Source organism: Chiloscyllium plagiosum, chromosome 14 (assembly GCF_004010195.1).
Source record: "Chiloscyllium plagiosum isolate BGI_BamShark_2017 chromosome 14, ASM401019v2, whole genome shotgun sequence".
NCBI lineage: Eukaryota > Metazoa > Chordata > Chondrichthyes > Orectolobiformes > Hemiscylliidae > Chiloscyllium > Chiloscyllium plagiosum.
In genome coordinates this window covers 37,936,010-37,959,362 of record NC_057723.1, presented here as the reverse complement: position 1 = coordinate 37,959,362, position 23,353 = coordinate 37,936,010, and the positions used below count along the sequence as shown (strand labels likewise).

At 38.8% G+C, this 23,353-nt stretch overlaps 1 protein-coding gene across 1 annotated transcript in view; it reads left to right on the top strand.

Moving 5' to 3' along the window:
* The window catches only part of LOC122556645 (A disintegrin and metalloproteinase with thrombospondin motifs 2-like), a 227,373-nt gene that overhangs the window by 124,145 nt on the left and 79,875 nt on the right, over nucleotides 1-23,353 (top strand). The window contains exon 4 of the mRNA XM_043703613.1: nucleotides 10,427-10,626. Within this exon, the coding sequence (XP_043559548.1) occupies nucleotides 10,427-10,626 (200 nt within the window). The remainder of the gene's footprint in view (nucleotides 1-10,426; nucleotides 10,627-23,353) is intronic.

Below are 23,353 nucleotides of genomic sequence, written 5' to 3'. Positions count from 1 at the left end.
GAAGCTGAGGGGTGACCTTATAGAAGTTTATAAAATCATGAGGGGCATGGATAGGGTAAATAGACAAGGTATTTTCCCTGGGGTGGGGGAGTCCAGAACTAGAGGGCATAGGGTTAGGGTGAGAGGGGAAAGATATAAAAAAGACCTAAGGGGCAACTTTTTCTCACATAGAGTGGTACATGTATGGAATGAGCTGCCAGAGGAAGTGATGGAGGCTGGTACAATTGCAACATTTAAAAGGCATCTGGATGGATATATGAATAGGAAGGGTTTGGAGGGATATGAGCCAGGTGCTGGCAGGTAGGGCTAGATTGGGATGGGATATCTGGTGGGCATGGACAAGTTGGACCGAAGGGTCTGTTTCTGTGCTGTACATCTCTATGACTCTAAGTGTTTCAAACACTCCTTAAAGGCTTCGCTTAAGAAATGTAACATCAATGCCAACACATGGGAGATTCTCATTAAGAAGAAATTGATTTGGAGGAAACTCCTTATGAAAGGCACAATTCTTTGAGAACACCTTGTGACAAGAAGAAGTACGGAAAAGAAGCTGGAGAAAGGAATGACGATCTCCAGGTCAAGGAGCATTTCCACCTCCCAGAAGCATTTGCTTAATGTGTCGTCAGAGATGCAGCTCCACATTCAGGCTCATCAGTCACACAAGGCCCTACAGAATCCATGACAAGTGAGCAACATGGAATTTCCTAGGTAGACAAGCATGCTCATGAGCAAATGGTTGCTGATGATGATGACTCCAGCTACGTTTTCACTAAGGCCCTGTATAGTTGCAATAAAAATTCCTTACTCCTGTACTCAAACCCTCTTGCGATGAGAGCCAATATACTATTTGACTCTAATTGCTTGCTGCACCTGTATATATTTAGTAACTAGTGCACAAGGACGCCAAGATCCCTTTGTATATTAACATCTTCAAACAACCACTATTTAAGCCATAGTGTCATTTTATTTTTCCTAATGAATTGATAACATTTCAGAATATCCAAAAGGGCTTCGGCTGGCAATTAAACTCTGAAATGTCAGGCACCCTATTGTGATAACGGATGGTTGTGAAATAATTATTTACCAGTAATAGAAACCCTCAAGCTTTTGCCAGCATTGAAATGTTAAGGAATTTTATTTTACTCCAGACATTTTGGTCTTTAAAAATAAGGAATTTTAAATTCTCCTTACCTCCTTAGAAAATTCTTTGGTTAGTTTTAGCATAGGCTGCAATCTCTTTCAATCACATACCTAACCAGAAATGTCTTGGTGCTCTTACTGCCTGCCATTGTCATACATTATACATTGACACTCAAACTATTTCATCAGGTTGTGAATGAGCCTTTCTTATCCATCAGCTGCTGGAGTGAGATTTGATCGAAGTGATAGGAATGGGCAGTTTGCTCGTTAGCACTCCTCATTGTTGTATTGTGTTCAAATTATTAGTTTTATAATTTGAGTACCAAAAACAAACCTGTTCAAAAATTACACTAATGTTACTCACTGCATTCTCAGATTACTGAGCCATGCAAGGTGCAATTGGTTGACTCTGGAATAAGTCAATGTGAAGCTGTATCAAACAGCAAATGTCAAAGAATTCTAATAACTGTTACTAAGGTACCTTTAGTTGATGTGTTCATTATGACATTTTCAGTTGTATATGCTATTACTCATCCCACTTTCAAATGAAAATGCATCAGGGAGTTATTTGGAAGTGCACATGCTATAAACATTTAACATGGGCTTTAATCATTTAATACACTTTTACAGTTATTTTTAATTGAGATTTTTTCAACAACTTCTAGATTCTGTTGAGAATGGGTAAACTGGTAACCACAGGTTGACCTAAACTGTGATGGATTTCACGAGTGATAATGACAAATATTATATAAATCAGTCTTCCTGTTAGTACTGCTGAATTATCAATCATTCTTTCAATTTTGCTGCTTTTTTAAGGTCAGCGTTGATGAGGTCAGTTAACTTTCACCACTGCACTGTAGCTTGAGAAACTCAGCCACACTCCTTTGAGGTTAAAGCAATGCAGGATTCAACTGTCTTCAGTTACCAGTCACAAGATGCACCAAAGAAATGTCAATCCTTTTACCACGCACATCAGCTTTATTTTCCTCTCTCAGCTTTCTGACAGCAGAAAATCTCTGTAGCAAAAGTATATCTACCTTTTGCAGGTTAATTTATTTATGTTTCACAGGAATGTGGTCATCATCTGAGCAATTGTTGTTCATCCCTAATTGTCCTTGAACTGACTGACTTGTTAAACCATTTTGAAGGACAATTAAGAGTCAGTCATATTGGGTCTGGGGTCACAGGCCATATTAGGTAAGGTTATGTCCTTTCCTAAAGCACTGTAGTGAGTAAGAAGAGTTTCTATACCAGTCATTATTGTTAATAGCCATATTTCAGATTTATTAATTGAACTTAAATTTCACTAGCTGCCACAATAGGATTTTAACTTGCGTTCCCAAACATTAGTCTAGGCCTCTGGAAACTAATCTAGTGACATTGCTATAATGCTGCCATGTTCCCTGCACCCTAATTGTTCATTAAGCAAAAGCAATAAATATCTAAGCTTTGAATCAGTTTTGCAGTAATAAAAAGTTCTCTTTTTGGTCACAGTTTCGTTTTGCCACAATTGAACTGCTTGCCAATTTTGCCAAAAATTTTGTCTATTTTCTTTTCTGAGATGACTGTGAGATCACTACACTTGCCTAATTTTTTTTACCATTTATGAATTGGTTAGCAATTAATCTTTACACTATCCGGTGAAAATTGCATCATATGCCTAGCATGTTAATATATTTGAGGGAATATGTTCTTTTTATCTTCCTCCTGTCTCCTGGTCTTTGGATCTCTTCAACATTTCCAATTATCACTCATTTACCTTTTGAACAGGTTGCAATTTCTATAGTTATATTCTCAGTAACTAGAGTATCCTACACCTGGCCATGAAATAATTATCCTACCCAGTGACATGTGCAGTTAATGATGCTGAATATTAAAAATGCAACTATTGATTACTGATTCTTGTAAAAAGGAGCTTGCTGAATGTGGCTGGAATTGGTTTTGGAAGAAGCCTTATATCATTGGTATCCTCTTGAGGAAGAAGCTCTGAGAAATGAACAAAGAATAAGACAAATGTTTTTATCCTGCTGAGTTGTGAAGAAAATATTGTGCTATGTGTGAAATGTTGAAAGCTGCTGCCTTGGGAATAGGATGTGAGATGGTTGTAAATCTACACAAATAGTCTACTTTTTTTTAGCAAGCTACTGTTTGTTTCCAGCTTGCTCTAACGGATGATTAACACTGGCAAGTGAGCTTTCAGTGCTGTAATATAATACTCAGTTTTCTCAAAAAGAATTTTAAAATGTGCATATTTTTAGTGAAAGTTTGTAATAGTTATGTGTACAGTGAAGAAATAAGAAATATCTAACACATGCTAGATAATAATAAAGGCATAAACTCTGTAGTTCTCAGTGGTGAATAGAACTCCTTAATTCTTTGAATCACAGAATACAATTGGGCATGCATTGCATTATATTTTGGGCATTAAACATGTACACATCAATTTTACAGAAAAATGACCTTATATTTTTTAATTTTGGGGGTTCTGCCCCAGATAAGTTTATTGGACCCATTCATTAGCCATTTCTCTGGCAGTCAAATGGACTGACTCTTTATTGAATGTAGTTTAGGATTTGTGGACCCAATGTTGCATCATTTGTGCTGTTTTATCCCAGCTAATGCAATTATTGGGCAAGGCAGATCCCAGACTGAAAACTGACTTGATATATTTTTTCTTGGTTTAAACAAGTTGGTCTTTCACTAGTATCCTTACATACAGTGGAGGAAGGACATCACTTTGACTGGGACAATTCATCCATCCTAGGACAAGCCCTTCAGAGACACACACGAAAATTCTTAGAATCATGGCATTCCAGCCAGAACCCTATCAACAAACACATTGAGTTGTTGATAAAGAAAATTCAATTTCTTCATAAACAATTAAAATAAAATATATGATACATCTTACATGACAGTGCTCAGAATGCTTCATCAGCCTTTGCTCATTTATAGAAAGTTTTTTTTTAAGATTAGATTACTTACAGTATGGAAACAGGCCCTTCAGCCCAACAAGTTCACACCGACCCTCCAAAGAGCAACCCACCCAGACTCATTTCCCTACATTTACCCCTTCACCTAACACTACGGGCAATTTAGCATAGCCAATTCACCTAACCTGCAGATTTTTGGACTGTGGGAGGAAATCGGAGCCCCTGGAGGAAACCCACACAGACACGGGGAGAATGTGCAAACTCCACACAGACAGTTGCCTGAGGCGGGAATTGAACCCGGGTCTCTAGCGCTGTGAGGCATAATTTACTCCAAATCTAAAGTCTTCCTGTGGATTCAAGGGGAGTGGCAGAACTTCACTAACTCCGTAACCATCATATCAAAGTTTTTCTTCTCATAGCCACCCTAACCATTCTTGCTGGCATTTACTTAAAAGTGTTTTCCCACTGAATGAGCTGCTTGTGCAGATTGCCTCAAAATTGTAGATGAATCCTGAGGACCAATGCCTACAGATCATTGATTTAGATCTTACTACCTCCACAATGCCTAAATTTGGTGTGAAAATTAGGCTAGAGTAAAATCTCCATTTTTTTTGTAAATAAATGTTTTTGCCTCAGAATTTGAACAGTAGATGAAGAAATGTACTGAAAATTTTGATTGTTGATGAAGTTAATTATTTTTGTTCCAACCTTGTACATGATTGTTAGGTTCTGTAACCCTTACCATTCATCCTCACTCAATGCTACACCATGTGTCCCCATATTTCCATGCCCTTTCCAAAGCATTAGTCCTTTTTCATTTATAATCCTGCCCAAATAAACAAAAGTAAAGAATAACTTATTGTGACTTCATAAAGCTATAAATAAAACGAAGCTAGGACTCTCCTTTAAGCTGTGCTTAATCTTGTAACTCGGCCAAGCATTCACAAAGAGGTCATTAGGAAACTAAAAAAGATGTCTTTGGTCATCTGTTCAGTGTTATGTTTGTTGAAATGGTCTCATTATGATTCCTTGGCCAAATTCCAAAACTGAGTAATGGGCTCAAGTTTTACATAGTTTAACAGGGATACAGGCTTTGTTTGATTGACATTTTCCTGAAATTATTATAATCTTCTTTTTCTTCAATGTATGTTTTCTTTGGACAAGATTAAAAGGGCCTAAGAGGATTAAAGATTTATTAACTAATACTATGAATGACTGGTTGATTGGCACTTTGAAGATGTAAAAGCAGCTGCTTTTGCAGAGGAGAATTTCAAAGCCTGTTTGCTTATTTTATCAGTTTATGAACATTGCAAAGACTTGTCATTCGCTATATTCCTCATTAACTCTGTCGGAAGTGAATATTGAATAGTAACAATGGAGAATGCAAGGTAGCACAGAAAAGGAATGGGGTAATGGAAAGGATATAGAAGGGGTATTGGACAGGAGGGGACAGTAGGGAGTATGAGAATGCATAGGGATATGATAGCACAGGAAGGAGGAATATGAGGGGATATCGACAGCTGATTTAAAATTTTCTTACAACATCAGCCTTAGTTACAAAACTTAGCTGTAAAACCGCTTTCTGAGTCCTCAGCATGACTGACTTAGCTCTTGCTGTTCCCACGGGAATTTAAATGACAAAAGCATGAAGATAAATTTCAACCTACTCCTCAGCCTTTACTGGAAATCCTGACATCACTGAAGAAGTTGGAGAAGTCACAACTGAAACATTTCCCAACCGGGGTAGATAGTCTGGAATGTGAGGTAAATTTGAATATCCAGTCTCTCACACCTGATGTTACCCATTCCTGACTCAATTCTAGATGAAGGGCTCATGTCCAAAAAACGTTGATTCTCCTGCTCCTCTGCTGCTGCCTGACCTGCTGTGCTTTTCCCGTGCCACACTTTACGACACAATTAAGGACAGGAGCAGGTGGGGAAATATGACCCACGGCTTCCAAAAAGAAACACTGTAAGATGTAATCAACGCCTTGATGATAAATTATGTCTGTATTAAAAAATGAGATGTGTTTACATGAAATAAAAGACTTCCAGACAATGCTGAGAGTTTCCTGAAAGTTACAGCCACATCACAACCACCATTGTAACTTTGTGTCCACCCATACTTGTGGTGAATTAATAATTGTGCTGTGGAAGTAGCTCTGAGGAAAATCCTGAAATTCATATGTAAGCTTTAACACTACATTTAAAAATACTGGAATATATTCACATCTACAGGAGAGCAATCTTACTGTGCAGCATCCAGCAGTGATTATAATAATTGTTCTTTTTTTTTATTGAGAGACTTTTTCCTACAGAATGTTATTTTCTCGTAAGGTCTAATGAGTACAGAGGATGAATGATCAGTTTGTCAAGCTGTCCTGGAGACCATTTGACAAAGATTTTGCTCTACAGTTTAAAGACTTGAACAATTCTAATTGTTAATTTTTCATTTAGACTTTCGCATGAATTTTACTTGACCATCTTCAACATTCATTCCCTTCACCACAAAGCACAGTTGTACCATCTAAAAGTTATACCGCAGTAACTTGCCAAGACTCCTCTAACAGTACATTCCAAATCCATGACTGCGAACATCCAGAAGGGAAAGGACATCTGATGCATTACAGAATTGCTATCTGAAGGTTCCTGTCCAAACCACACACCATCTGGCTCGGAACTCCAGCTTCACTGGCACAATCCTGGAACGCTGTTCTGGTGTCACACATGCTCTGTCCTGCTCATGATGAAAGTTGCTGGCACTATCCTCCTTAAATGTAGGAAGCTTCAGGGCCTGCTTGGTCTAGTGATGTAGAGGAAAATTTCTTCTTGGTCTAACTAAAGAAGTCTTTTGTGTTAACAAAGTACAGTTTATTGCATGTTAGCAATGAATTACATGTTACTTTGATATAAGACTATAAGATATAGGAGCAGAATTAGGCCATTACGTCTGCTCCACTGTTCTATCATTGCTGATATATTTCTCAACTTCATTCATCTGCCTTCTCCCCATAACCTTTGATCCCCTTACTAAACAAGAACCTATCTATCTTTGTCCTAAATATACTAAATGATTTGGCCTCTATAGCCTTCTGTGACAAGGAGTTCCACAGATATGCCATTCTGGCTGACTAAATTCCTTGTCATCTGAATTCTAAAGATACCGAAGCTGTGTCTTCTAATCCTCATCTCTCCTACTAGTGGCAACATCTTCTCCATGTCCACTCTATCCAGGCCTCTCAGAATTCTGTTAGTTTCAATCAGTTTCCCCCTCCTCCTTCCAAACTCCTTAATTACGGCCCAGGTCCTTAACCAATCCTCGTATGACAAGCCCTTCATCACCAGGATCACTCTTGTAATGGATACCCTCCAATGATAGCACATCCTCCTTTAGATAAACTGCTCACAATATTCCAAATGCAGTTTGACCACAGCCTTAAACAGCCTCAGCAGTATATCCCTGCACATGTATTCTAGCCCTCTTGAAATGAACGCTAACATTGCATTGGCCTTACTAACCATCAACTGAATCTATATGTTAACCTGAAGACAATCTGAACTAGGGTTCCTAAGGCCCCTTGTGCTTCAGATTTCCAAAGCCTTTCTCCATTTAGAAAATAGTCTGTGCCTGTATTCTTCATACCAAAGAGTATAACCTCACACTTTCCTACATTGTATTCTATCTGCCACTTCTTTGCCGACTCTCCAAGCCCATTGAAATCCTTCTGCAGCTTCCCACGCCCTCAACACTTCCTGTCCCTCCATCTTTGTGATATCTGTAAACTGAGCAACATTACCCTCAGTTTCTTTCTCTAGATCATTAATATATAGCCGTGGTCCTAAGACTGACCCCTACTGAACTTTACCAGTCACTGGCTACCATCTTGAAACAGACCCCTAACTTGTTTGTTACGTCCTCAAAGCAATCTACCAGATTTGTCAGGCATTATCTCCCCTCGACACAGCCCAATTTTAGCTTGCACTTCCAAGTACTCCACAATCTCATCCTTAATAATGGACTCTAAAATCTTACCAAGACTGATGTCAGACAAACTGGCCTATAGTATTCCATCTTCTGTCTCCCTCCCTTCTTAAACAGTAGTGTTACATTAACTATTTTCCAGTCCTCTGAGACCCTCCATGACTCTAGTGATTCCTGAAGGATCACCACCAATGCCTCTACAACCTTCTCAGCTACCTCCTTCAGAACTCTGGGGTGTAGTCCATCTGGTCTGGGTTATATACCCACCTTCAGACTTCAACTTCCCAGCACCTTTGCCTTAGTGATGGCCACTACAGTCACCTCTGACCCCGATTCTCTTGAATGATATGATTTGCTTTGACAAACATTGTTACAGAGACTTTAAAGGAGATCAGATGTTATGTCCCACTCCGTCAAGATCCCAAATCTAAGATCCAAGTCTGCCCACATGACATCATCAAATTTGATGGTTTTAATGGCTTGCCTCAGTATTAACCCTTTTCAGAATTCCATACAACAACTTCCTTACAGCAATTTTGTGTGTACTCTCACCTAGGATCTATAGTGGTCCAAAAGGACAGTTCACTATCATCCTTCATACAGATAGGGATGGACAATAAATACTGACCTAGCAAGCAGGCTCACATCCCCTGAATGAATAAAATAATATCATCTTGCATTGTGTTGTTTTTGTAGAGGGGAGAAATCTATTTTGGTGATGAAAAACAATCAAATTAATTAATATTTTCCTGCTATTTATAACCTGAGTAACATTTCATTGCAAGAATAAAAACTTAAGATATATATATATATATATATATATATACACACACACTCACTAATTTTCTGTCAGTAACTCCTATTTTCTCTCCCCAAACTATACTATGTTTTGTCTAATCGGGAAAGCGGATCGCTGTTGTTATGATTGTTATAATACCTGCTCTTTGGCTGATAACCTGCTGGTGTTTTAACATTGTAATGTCAGAATGTATTTGGTTCAAATTTGCTCCAACCTCTTGCTCATCCACCTGGAAACATTTGTCTTTGAGTTCTTCTCCACTAACAGTTCAGCTGACTAATGAAACTGAGTCTGTGTGACAAGTAGCTGCGCACTTGAACTTCTGGCTACTGCCTGATGTGTGTTCAGCTGTGTAAGGTTAAGAGATTGCATTAAGAAGAGCATTGAATTCCAAAATGACATCAGTGGCATCCATTCAATGCCGCATGCTGACTAACTCTATAGCTCTGCTTTTTATCCTTCTGGCAGATGTTAGCCGGATCTGTGCTCGGCAAAATGGCGTCTGATGTGATTTGCAGTCATTTTGATTCCTCCATTGGCACCTAAGAAATAAATGCAACTGATTTTGCACCCCACATGGTCATATGTATCGCAAAAGGAGGCAGTCTATTTTCCCGAGAGATGTGATAAAACTTCAAGCTCCTTTCCTGAATTTTCTGAATTTCTCATTTCATTGTTTCAACAATAGCAAGGAGGATGGCGTGACTCAAACGTGCTGCGAGGGATCATCCTTCCTGTTCTGTAGAAATAGTTGACCTGGTTAAACCAAAAGCCTATTATTTTCTGGCAATAGGGCTGTGTTGTGAAATGTTTTGTGCCACTCCTAGTTGTTGTGAGGTTATAGCACATTCCTGATGAAGGCATTCTTGATGAAGGGCTTATGCTCGAAACATCGACTTTCCTGCTCCTCGGATGCTGCCTGACTGGCTGTGCTTTACCAGCACCACGCTCTTTGATTGATCTCCGGCATCTGCAGTCTGCACCTTCTCCTAGGTTATAGCACAAGCCACTCTTAAATGAGTAGTAAATTATACAGTCTTTTTTTATTGAAAAGGGTCATAGCAATGGAAATGGAAACATGTTACATTGGTGAATTCAATTCTGGAATTTGGGCCTAAACCATATTAGCACAAGGTTGAATTTCCTTTGCTAAGTAGGAAGTGTTTCCAGGCCTTGAGTAGCAACAGGAATTCCTGTAATCTGAAATTGCCTCCAACACCTTCAATTTTCGACAGCACTTTTCTTCCTGAAGATCTTGTGCTGGCATCAGATGTGGTTGGGAAAGTAGGCAGTAATCTACCCCAACCTTGTTGTATGGACTCAGGAAAGCTTATCCATGGGTATCCAGAAAAAAATAACAGTACCAGCAACCTTCACTTTATTGAGCTCAAAATTTGCAAGAAGTGAAAACTGAAGAAAAAGATACCTTTTGATCAGATGAATTGATGCTATTATTATGAAAAAAAGAACATAAAGCTATTGCTTTTTTTATTATGTTAAAATAAATAAACAAATGAATTTTACCTTGATGTTACACTTTTAAGTTTGACTAACAAATTAACTTCTTTCCGGCAGAACCTGATTTGAGTGGACTGCATGATCTAGAAGCCAGACACAAAGCCATTGAAGAGCAGATCAAGAAAATCAGGAGAGTACGAAGAAATAGCAGAAACAATGACTATAATATAGAAGTTCTTCTTGGAGTTGATGACACAGTGGTGTACTTTCATGGCTTGGACCATGTGCAGAAGTATCTTCTGACCCTAATGAATATAGTAAGTGTGGTTTTTTTTGGTAATCATTCTCTAAACATGAGAACTTTCATATTTTAACAATGAGAGCAATTAAAAGTGTGTGAGCAAATTTATGTGGTATCAGACTATAGAAGCATTGAGGAGTTATAATACTGCAAGAGGCCATTCAGCCCATCTTGTCTGATGCTTAAAGAAAAAGAACAAAACCAGCTCCCCGTTCTGCTGCCATTTCCACGATCTGGTCTCTAGTCTTGCACGCTACTGTACCTCAGGTACTTTTTCAACGAGTTGAGAATTTCTGCTTCTACCACAAAACCAGGCAGCGAATGTCAGCACCCATTATCCTCTGGGTGAAAAAGATTTTTCTCCTGATCTGTTTAATCCTTTTATCAATCATCATAAATCTGTGCCCCGATAATTGATTTCTCCCCATGTAGAAGCAGCTCTTTTCTGTCTACTCTAACTAGGCCCCTCATAATTTTGTAGACATTAAGTCACTGTTCAGATTCCTCCGTTCTAAACCACTCCAGCCTAACCAATGCTCTCCTCCAACCTCTTCCGTCAGACAGAAGCTTGAATAAATTCATGACCAGGTTCAAGAACAGCTTCTTCCTTGCCATTATTAGATTTGGACACTTTAACTTCAAATAATGCTGATCTTGCCTAGCACATGTCTGTGTGGTGTAATCTGAATGCCTTACTCTGTCCAAGTTGTTTTTTCACCTGATGATCTGTACATCCTTACTTACTCTGATCTGCTTGTACTGCTAGCAAACAAAGCATTTCACTGTACTTCGGTACACGTGACAATAAAGCAAATCAAAGCAAGTCTTTCATCATAGCTGTCATTTCAAACTCTGGCAAAATTCTTATCAATCTCTTACATTACAGAGACTGAGGTCCAGAGAAATATATCTCTATCTCAACTCATAAGTTTCTACTTAACTGACTCTTTCAATATTTTTGTCATGTGCTGTGGAGACAACTCCATTAGTCCTTTCAAAATATGTCAATGTGACATTTTCAAAGCCTAAACTTTCTTTCTTCTAATTACCTGCAGATTTCTGACCAAACTCTCTTGGTTTCAACATGTAACCAACAACAGAGGAACCTTGATTATCCAAAGGACACGGGTGGGAGTATTTTGTTTGGTTAATCGAATTCCGAATAATCAAGGTTCCCCTGTAAACTGTTACAGTGAGGTAACTTGTTCCCTGAACTACTAGTTGTGGAGAAGCTAAACCTCTTTCTCAACTCAAAACTGGTGTATTCTGAGCTGAATTTGGATACAAACTTGTTCAATCCCAAATTCTTCTGAACTGAAAACAAAACTAATGGCTGTTTATATGTTTACCTTCCCTGCCATAAATGTTATAGCATAAAGATCTTCCAATTAACACCATGTTGGTCTGCAGACACCTGCTTTCTGACACAATATTAAATTCAGTCACTTTTCTGAAAGGACTCTGACTTTTTGCTTTTAAAAGACAACCCTTCACAGAACCAAGCAACATCCATCTGATTCTATTTTGAAATCCAAAATCCAAGAATGATATTAAGACATATAAAATATGTACCCTTCATCACACTAGACTCAAAATGCTAACGTGGCCTAATCAGTATTTTCTGCCGTTCCACTATTCAATCCCTGAATTTTATTCTATATCCCATTCAGTAATGGAAAGCATTTTGTGTGCCATTCAATATTGAATTGCTATTATTTTTAAAAGAAGCAGTGTTGTATATGGTCCTCATTCACTTCTTTTAAGTTACAATTTGAAAGTTTTGTTTCCTCTATTTCAGTGACAACATCCCTGCCCTCATCTGCCCTCAACAGCCCACCATATCATTCTCTGGTAGTGTGAGTGGGAGCTAACCAATTTCCAGTCTAATCTCAAAGCTACTTCCCAGCAGATTTTTTTGAGGTTTTCAGAGTTTACTCATTCATCAAATTCTTCCTCATCCTCCCACGGTATGTTGCAAGCTCATTCTGTGAGAAATTGTAGGGCAGGTCTGCAAGTCACTTCGTCGAGTGTGGTGTGGGTGCAAAGGACACAGCTTCACCAAAAGGAAATGTGTAATTAATTACTGGCCCCTGCCATGCTGCCAGAATTGTAGCAGAGGGCACATACAGGACTCTGTCAAAAACACCCTTGGCCTCTCCTAATTTTCATGCATGGTCTGATTTTAATAATCAAGGTAGCTGGTCTGTAAAGGAACAGTAGAGAAAACTGCCCCAAGGTAGTGTATGCAATTTAAAGGAGCACCCTGCTGGTGTGACTACAGATGCCCCATCACAGATGAAAGAAGAAATGCAAAAATGTATCATGTTTCCCTGTGGCTTGTACTGTAATGTGACAGTGTGTCAAGCCTGTGGCCCACTACAGAGGCATATTTACTCTTAGCCGATGTCAATAATGTGAACCTAGGAATGGAATAACTGGTGAACTCTCTCGGGCAGCCTGTGAACATACCCAGATACACTGGAGAAAAACCGATCTGTACAATAGTTTTCTTCCCATATCCAACCCTGCATTCAGATTTTGGGGCTGTATTATAAATAAGGTGAAAGCCCATCACTTTTTTTTTTATCCCAGGTCTGCCACTTTCTATGGACAATGCTTCTATTTTGTGCCCAGGAATTTCAATGTTTATTTGTTCTACACCCTTGCAAATGTTAAATGATAGTACTCTAAGCCAAGCTTCACAAGGTTTACTGTAGGATTTAAACACCTAGAGTAGTACCAAGGTTGATTTTCAGATACATGACAGATAAACCATTATACTCGAGGGCCATGCCTCTTTATTAAGATACACTTCAATATTGAGTATTAACATAATATACTTTACATTACCAAATACTTCAGATCAATCACTTCAGCTAATGCTGTTGAATATTCCGTCTCTTGTACCAAATCATGTCAATTGTAATAGCCTAGATGTTATTCACTGTTATCAATAATTGCTTAACAGGGATTGTTAATATTGCTGCTAAGTTTTAAGTTATTATACAATATACTTCTGTCTGATGCTTTGACTCCTTCATTTTAGTTTTTACTGAAATAGCAGCCAGGAAAATGTCACAGAAAGTATTCATCCACAATCATAGATAATGGTATTTTCTGTTGTAATGTGCAGTGGATTGTCATGAATTCAAGAGTACTTTTTAGTTCATTGTGTTTGCTCTGCCATCTCATTAGGCATGGCAGCACAACATGTTTAATCCAATTTTCGTGCTTGCAGCCACCACTCATTCCCCACCCACCCTTTTACCTTTATGTCCTGAGTACCCACTTTCTGTTTAAGCATCTTAGTTTATTTTATATTTGTTGCTTTTCCATATTCTCACAGCTTTTTGTTTGAAGTAGACTTTTAAAATTCTCTTTTAACCAGAACAGCTTGAATTAATAGTCGGCTGTCTTTAATTCTGCATTATTTTTCCAAAAGGGATTCATTCCTTTAGTACGTTTCCAGTTCTCTGCATTGTATTAAACAAAACTCAATCAAATCAGCCTTAATCTTTTTTTCTGCAGAAATGTCATCCTACTTTACTGAGACTCTCATCATAATTAGATATTTTATCCGCGATCCCTTCTGGTGAATTGTTGCTGCACTTTTCCATGGTGTCTTATGCTCCTTAAAGTGGGCTGCTCAAAATGGAAATGTAATCGGGTTATATGATCTTGATATTGTTCCACCTGCTTATTCCTCCATACGGTGAGGGAACCTGTTTACTAATGCTCCCAGTGCACAGATTACAATGAGCTGGAAACCTTGGCAGTCAGGGCCAGAATTCTGGAGTACTAGCAGCCAGTTAAAATATGTTAGTTATCCATGGATCACTGATCTATTTTAGATTTTTGAGGAGCAGTCAGAGAAGCAACTAGGCAGAGCACTTTGAATTCTCTTGCTAAAATACTGAAGAGAAGGCAATCTAGTTGTCCTTAGTTGACCTTGGTAAGGTCCAGACATGCAGGCAAAACATAAACTGGGTGATCACTACAGCAAGTGCAGTATATGTCACTCAATAACTGAATGTTGCGCATGTGCTTCAGTTTTATTTTGGAGAACGTTTATAGCTTAATTATTTTGGGGGATTATGTACAGGTTGTCAACCATTGCAATGACCCTGATTTTCTAAATGCTGCATACATTTTTATTAGCTTGTGTACCTGAGTCACAATATTGTTTTGTTCAATAAGAATCTTCTATGTTTCTCTTCTTACACTTCCATCTTCTATGCTAGAAGTCAAATTGTTACCTCATATTTTAATACCTGAAAGTACATCTACACTTGTTTTCCAACTTGCTTAATCAGCATGTATTTCTATTTCATCTTCACTCTTCTTGCTAATATTGGAATATCTAACTGTATTCTGATTTATGTAGTGAAAATCTGGGATCCTCTTACTGATCTCTCGGAGACATCACTTGTGACTGCAAATCCAAGAAGGTGCAGAAACATGTTTTGGCATTTGGTTTTTATTTGTTCACAGAACAGATTTAAGAAAGAGATATGCTTAATTGTTGCCTGTTAAAGCAAAGAAAAGTTGCCCAGTTTTAAAAAAATGGAGCCATTGAATTCTGTTTAAAAGTGGTGGGTTGTGGGTTGTTGCTGCTTCCGTTTGCTTCTGTATAATTTTCTTCTAATTAATCTTATTAAGTACCTTCAGAAAATCCTGTGCCTACTATTCATCGATCCTGCAAAAAAGTTGCTAGAGATTATTACATATACACTGTGCTATCGCCTTGAAAGACGAGTTATTAGAGAATCACAGCATGGATTCGAGAAAAGAGGGCTCTCTCTCACTAATTTAAAAAAATATTTTAAGAAAGTTACAATGCTGACAGGTAATAGAAGCTCAACTGACAGTATACATCTGAGCTTTCAAAAAGTCTTTGATGGAAAGTGCTGTATGAAAGCCCATTAAGGAAAGTTGAGTCCTGTGAGATTGATGGGCAGACTTTTTTGGGCTGCGTAGGAACTGATAGTATTTACATATTCAGAAGGTTCTTTGTGGGAAGCAGAGTACCGGTGGAATTGTAGAGACTGTGTTATGGTTGTTGCTTTGTGCAATCTGTATCAACAATATGAAGAAAGACATTTGATAGCTTGCTGACATCTTCTGTGACTTGGGTTAGGACCCTATATCCACTGTCAAATATATTTTGAAGCTATGTTCAATATGAGAAAAACTTGCGAATGTCTTTAACTTGATTGGATGCACTGCATTGAATATCACTACTCTTGCATGTATGTCAATGAGTACACTGGAGCATTGGTTTGTTTAACTCCTTTTCCATTCTCAGAATCATGGTGCAACTTGTGTGGAAATGTGGAACATTCCAGCAGACAGGGGTTATCTATTCAAAATTAGCCTCTCAGGTGATTGAAAAACAATCTGCAAACACAGAAGCTCATAACTGTTTGAATATTGTTACGACACGATGGTAAACCCCTCTGCTAATTAAACCAAACAATCAGAAAAGTTCATCTCGCCTCGTAATCTATTAAAATGTGAGTGACCGAGAACTCCCAAATTCCACTTTTAAAGAAAAAAAAATCAATGTATTCTTTAACTCAAAATGTGAACACTAAACAACAACTATTTACAACTCTATGCCTCCTTTCTCTTAACTGCTTGTTATCTGCCTCTATAATAATATACTGTTCAATTAACTACCCATATTAAAATTACATCAACTTAATTTCAAAACCACACAGCAGCTGCCATTCCAGTGTCTGTCTTCCTCTGGCTGTAGATCTCCCTGGGTCATCTTTGGTCTTTTGCTGCAAAGATGTTTCATATGAAAAAGGTACCTTTGATAGAGAGTGTTTTCTTTGCAGTTACTCTGATATTAGGAAGTGGTCTCGCTCTCTGGCTAACTCTCAAAATGCCTGTTCCTTTATACCTCAAACATCAGATTGTCTCATTGGTTCGATGTTGGCAAAACAGTAAATTCAAACTCGATTTGGTTTTAGTATCCTGGGGCATAAGCTAAACTGGTTAAATTCAAATGGTAGTCAACATAGCAACCAAAACTCAGATATTTGTTTCACATCCAAATGTTACATATTTTCAATTCTCCAGTATACTCTGAGGCTGCTAGTCAGTCACAGGTGCCTGCAAACTCTGTGTAAAAATGATTTCGCTCTCTCTTAAAGGTATAGTACACATCTTCAACTTTATATCAAGACTTAGAGTGTTAGAATCTTATATCCACTGTCATATATATTTTGAAGCTATGTTCAATATGAGAAAGACTCACAAATGTCTTTAACTTGAATGGATGTACTGCAGTGCTTTTTGATAGGAGCCTTTCATCCATGTACGTACTGTGCAAAGTTATGTAATGAATGCATTAGAACTGGTGAATGAACTAAGTAGTAGTATTTGGTTAATTGAATATCACTAAGTCAATGAGTGCACTGGAGCATTGGTTGGTTTAACTCATTTTCCATTCTCATGGTGCAACTTGTACAGAAATGTGGAACATTTCACCAATGGTAGACAGGGGGTTTCTGTTCAAAGTTAGCCTGTCAGGTGATAGAAAAGCAATCACCAAACACAAAAGCTCATAAATGTCTGAATATATAATTCTTAGAACACGGACTAGACTTTGGACAAGATTTCAAAAATTATCATCTTACTGAATTTGGTTGAACTGTAATTAAATTTGACATAAGCATTCATGAGTTTCACCTCAACAACTGATTCACTTGGGCCTCCAGTTGCTTGGCTAATAGAATGTCAGCTAAAGGCAATTGTGTCATGGAATCATTATTATTCAAACTGGAGTTCCTAAATTTGACCTTTAAATATGAAAATAAATTGATCGGATTAACGGTACATGCATACAAGTATTTGAAAATGAATATAAATATGAGCCAGTGAGATACTTGCAGATGTTAATGTACAGGGTTGGTAGTGCTGAAATTGAGCAGTGCAAGAATATGCAGACAGTTGGAGTTATGTGGAATCGAGTTTTACCTTGGCAGTTCTGGTGAGGTAATCACATTTTCTCAGTGTTGCTGGAATTCCAGCTGAAAGTCATTTGGCCACCTGTCTCCAGATTGCAGCCAACTTTGCTGGATAACTGACTGACAAGAGATGTTTGACAACTACTGAGAGACACAGAAACTTTCCCTCGCTCCATCAAGGGAAATGCTGAGCTCATCATAATAGTCTGATATGAAAACGCAATGGAGGAAATTGTTGACATAGTCCTGTATCTTTAATTCACTGCATATAAAACGATACCATAAAATGATTGACAGAGCTACTTTAACAATATTGTTTGACAGAGAATAAGGTTATTTGTTGAATGTGCATTATGTACCTATGCTGTATTGATTTCTCTTCTGAAGTTGTGATTGAGCTGAAGTTGTCAAACTGATCAAAACAAACTCTGACTGATTTGTTTTTCAGATGATTTGAGACTGTGCAAAGTGACTGCATTCCCATTCCCTTTTCATGCTCATCTAGAATTGAAAGCTTAACATGTCAAAGGTCTTGCTGAACAAAAATAATGATTTATGAAACCGCCCCAGATGAATTAATACTGAAATTCTAGTCTTTTATCACATGATTCATTAATTAACAAACGAATGTGATGTGTAGGTTAGTTGGTTTACTTTGAATGGGTTACAGCAGGAGTACGTCGAGACGGCAATTAGTTTTCAAGTTTATTGTAATTCAATTTTGTCTATTTAGTACCAGAATCAGAGAATAACTCGATAATTTGACAAGATAGTTCTTTTTATATCATTCTGATGTAAACATGAAATTAAAAGTGAAAACCTAAATTTCATCAAAATATATCTTCAAAGATGACTAACTTCTGAAATAAGGAGAAGCGATTTCCTTATTCATAAACCAGAAGTATCACTCGGTTTCTGTCGATGGTACTATTTGCACTAGAGCTCCACTTAGACAGTTGGCAGTGCATTTCCTTTGGGATCTAATAAAACCACAGCTCCAGTCAATAGCTAACATCTGCCACTGGAAAACGAAGAATTATAACTTCATATAAAAAATGGCTTGATAGCAAGATGGAAACAAGTTGTATCAGAGATTGGCAAGCATCAATACGGAATCCGTATTAATCTTTCACCAAAATCTATAATTGAATCAATGCTTCACATTCCGAAAAATATTACTTAAAGCTGACCACATGTACAAACAGGTCTTGTAACAAGCATTTTGTGGAGTTTGGCCTTGAACTCGTTTATAGTCATAGAATGAGGGAGTCTAATTGAGAAATATACATAAACATTATTTTCCAGTATGGTGAGAGGTTTGGAAGTGAATTTGCAAGTAGTGGCATTCCCAAATACCTGCTGTCCTTGTTTTTCTAGATGGAAGTGGTTGGGAGTTAGGAGTATGCTGTCAAAGGAACCTTGGTGAATTTCTGAAGTTTTTTTTAGATAGTACACACTACTGCTGAGTGTCAGCAGTGGAGGAAATGGATGCTTGTGGATGTGGTGCCAATCAAGCATGCTGCTTTGTCCTAGATGTCAGTTTATAGCCTGTTGTTGGAGCTGCATTCATCCAGATAAGTGGAGAGTACTCCATCACCCTCCTGACTTGCACCTTGAAGGCAATGGACAGGTTTTGGGGAGACCAGACGTGAGTTAATTGCTACAGGATTCCAAGCCTCTGACCTGATCTTGTAGCCACACTGTTTATGTGGCTAGTCCAGTTCAGTTTTTAGTCAATGCCGGAATGATGATGAAAGGTGTTATAAGGGAAGCCCAATGCGTTCCTGGCACCGCAGAATATTTTCAAAGGCAGGAATGTTTTATGACACCACTGAGATGTTACCTGCCTTGGAATGACTACCCACATGTGGTGAGTGCACTGGCTTTACCCAGTTGGCCTTTTGATAACGTCCTGGGGAGCAAGTGGGGCTCTTTCCTTTTTAGGGTGTACAGGGCCATCCCTGCTTTCCTGGTCTACCATTGAATGCTTCACCTCTTCAATTGCTGGGGCCTGTCTTGCATGATAGCTAAACATTAATGTTTATCCAAATTTGAAAGTGCTCCAATTCGTTGCACTGCTAAAGTTGCACAGCTGCCAGCCTTTTGATTGATCACTGCTGGTAAAGTGATATGCTGTGGTCCTACTGTCCAGGTGGATTTTCAACTCCTTTAGTCTCAAACGTTAGCTTCAAGACAGGAGGCATCAGCAGATTAATTGCAGCCCAGGCTCGGGCCCAGCAGCAAGAGAGAAGGCAAAGTTTACCATCTGCACTTTCCAGACAACAACTGATTGGGAAATAAGAAATTAGTGAAATCACAGGAAAATAGTGGGCTGATTGGGTTCTGACTGACTGCTGTTAGGAAGTGTGTGCTTTTTTATTTGTTCATGAGACATGGGTGTCACTGATTAGGCCAGCATTTATTGTCCACCCCTAATTAACCACTTAAGAGTTGACCACATTGCTGTAGATCTGGAGTCACATGTAGGCCAGACCAGATAAGCATGGCAGATTTTCTTCTCTAAAGGACATCAGTGGACCAGATGGATTTTACAACAGTCAACAATGGTTCTATCAGCTCGCTTTTTATTCCAGATTTTTATTGAGCTCTAATTCTGCCATTTGGCATGTTGGGATTCAAACCCATGTCGCAGAACATTCATTAATCTGTGGTAACTGGCCTAAAGTTATTAACCATCTCCAAGTCGGTAACGTAGATCTGAGAATATTTCAACGGTCAATACAAGGTGTTACAATGATAACAAAAACATAAAGATAAAGGCACTGTGTCTGTGCATCTCTATCTGAATGCACATTAGTTGAAGTAAATAAATATGATCTGATAGCCAATGCAGAAGTTGCAGGATTACACAGTTGGGTCCTAGATATTGTGTGATATATGACCATCAGACCATAAGAAATAGCAACAGGAGTAGGTTGTTCGCACCCACCCTACAGCGAGCCTACTTCACCATTCAATAGAATCATGGCTGATATGACATTCCTCATGTCCACTTTCCTGCCTTTTCTCCTTAACCGTTAATTTCCCTCCTGATCAAGAAACAATCTATCATAGCCTTAATTATACAAGAGGTCTCTGTCCCCACAGCTCTCTGTGGCAAGGAGATCCAAAAACTCCCAACTCTCTGAGAGATGAAATTCCTCTCCATCTTACTCTTATTTTGGCACCCCTGTATTCTGAGACAATTCCCTCTGGTCCTCAACTCTTCCATCAGCGGAAGCATCCTCTCAGCATTTACCCTATCAAGCCCCTTAAGAATCCTATATGTTTCAATGAGATAATCTCTCATGTTTCTAAACTGAAGTGAGTGGACTCCCAGCCTGCTTAGCCTTTGCTCATAAGGCAATCCTTCCATCTCAGGGATCATTCCAATGAACCCTCTCTGAACTGCCTGCAATGAAATGATGTATTTCCTTAAATAAGGGGACCAAAACTGCTCACAGTACTCCAGATGTGATCCCAACAGCACCTTATACAGTTTCAGTAAGACTTCCCTACTTTTATACTCTAATCTCCTCAAAATAACGGCCAACAGTCCATTAGCCTGCCCAATTACCTGCTGCACCTGTATACTAGCTTCCTGTGTTTTGCGCACAAGTATCCCCAAGTTCCTTTGTGTTGCAGCTTTCTGCAGAAAGGGTGGATGGGAATGTGGAATTCAAAACTCAAGCATATCAGCTATGATCTCATTGAGTGGCATAGCAGGCCTGTGGGGCCAAATGGCCTACTTTTAGAATCAGATAATCCCTACAATGTGGAAGCAAGCCATTCAGATTATCAAGATCTCACCACTTCTCCGAGGAGCACCCCACCCAATCCTATCCCATCCCTGCATTTCCCATGATTAATCCACATAGCCTGCACATTGCTGGACATTATGGGCCATATAACATGGCCAATTCCTCTCACCTATATATCTTTGGACTGTGGGAGGAAATCAGAGCACCGAAAGGAAACCCATGCAGACACAGGGAGAATGTGCAAACTGCACACAGACAGTTGCCACGAGGGTGGAATCGAATCCAGGTCCCTGGCACTGTGATGCAGCAGTGCTAACCACTGAGCCACCCTTTCTATGTTTGATGTCAGGACCCATGTTTGTCATTAAATTTCTTGAAATTTTTCATGAAATCTGGCTGTAATTTCAACATCAATTAGCATCCTAAGCACCAATTTTGTTCCATGATAAAGTCCCTGCTTAGGTTTTGACTTCTGTGGCAAATGTTATAACTAATGAGTTTTGAGAAGGTTTGTAGCTCAGGTTGAGGTTCTGGGTGTAAGTTTGCTCGCTGAGCTGGAAGGTTCATTTTCAGACATTTTGTCACCATACTAGGTCATCATTTAGCCTTTGGTGAAACGCTGGTGGCACGGCCCACCTTTTATTTATTTGTTTAGGTTTCCTTGGGTTGGTGATGTCATTTCCTGTTCTTTTTCTCAGGGGGTTGATGGAGTGGAAGGCTATTCTTTTTGAATACAGTGTATAGGTGATTTTCCTCTGCTCTTCGTAGTTCCTCTGTGCTGCAGTGTGTGGTGGCTCATTGAAATAATGTTCTAATGCAGCTCCATTTATGGGTGTTGGGATGATTGCTTCTATAGTTCAGTATTTGGTCTGTATGTGTTGCTGTATTACAGGCCACTGATTTCTCAGCAACAAACCCAAACAAGTAGACAAAATGCATCCAGAAATCCTAGCCACTCTCCCCAAATCAAAGACATCTTGGAAATGACTGCCAGACTACTCGGATCTCTTGGCATCGTGGTAGCCCACAAACCCACCAACACACTAAAACAGCAGGTAATGAACTTGAAAGACCCTATACAGACGACAAGCAAAACTAATGTAATTTACAAAATACCTTGCAAGAACTGTAACAAACATTACATTGGACAGACAAGCAGAAAACTAGCCACCAGGATACATGAACATCAACTAGCCACAAAAAGACATGACTCACTTTCACTAGTATCTTTACATACGGATGAGGAAGGATACCACTTTGACTGGGACAACACATCCATCTTGGGACAAGCCAAACAGAGACACATGTGAGAATTCCTAGAAGAATGGCACTCCAACTGGAACTCTATCAACAAACACATTGACTTGGGTCCCATTTACCACCCCCTAGAAAAAGAATAGGATATGGCATCACCACAGGAAATGACATCACCAACCCAAAGAAACCTAACTACATAAATAAAAAGCGAGCCATACCACCAGTGCTTCACTAGACGCTCACTGATGATGTTACCTAGTATGGTGATGAAATGTCTGAAAACGAACCTTACAGCTCAGCAAGCAAACTTACATGCAAAATATTATAACTGCTGCTCCCTGGAGTTACATTTGTCCAATAGCATGTTCATTGTAGCTACGTATACAAACTCCAATGAATGTGAACCGATTTCATCATCATCTGTGGAGTCAATACTGATATGTTCTTTTAGTTCATGTGATGCTTTTCTAAAACGTTTATGTTTCAATCTCATTTTAGCAAAAGAATAGCTGTGGAAAAGTATGTTGTATCAAATAATTGGTCCTGTTATTTTTCCTCCTATGTCATAGAACATAGAACATAGAAAAATACAGCACAGTACAGGCCCTTTGGCCCTCGATGTTGTGCCGATCCAAGCCCACCTAACCTACACTAGCCCACTATCCTCCATATGCCTATCCAATGCCCGTTTAAATGCCCATAAAGAGGGAGAGTCCACCATGAGGTCTGCAGATGCTGGAGATCAGAG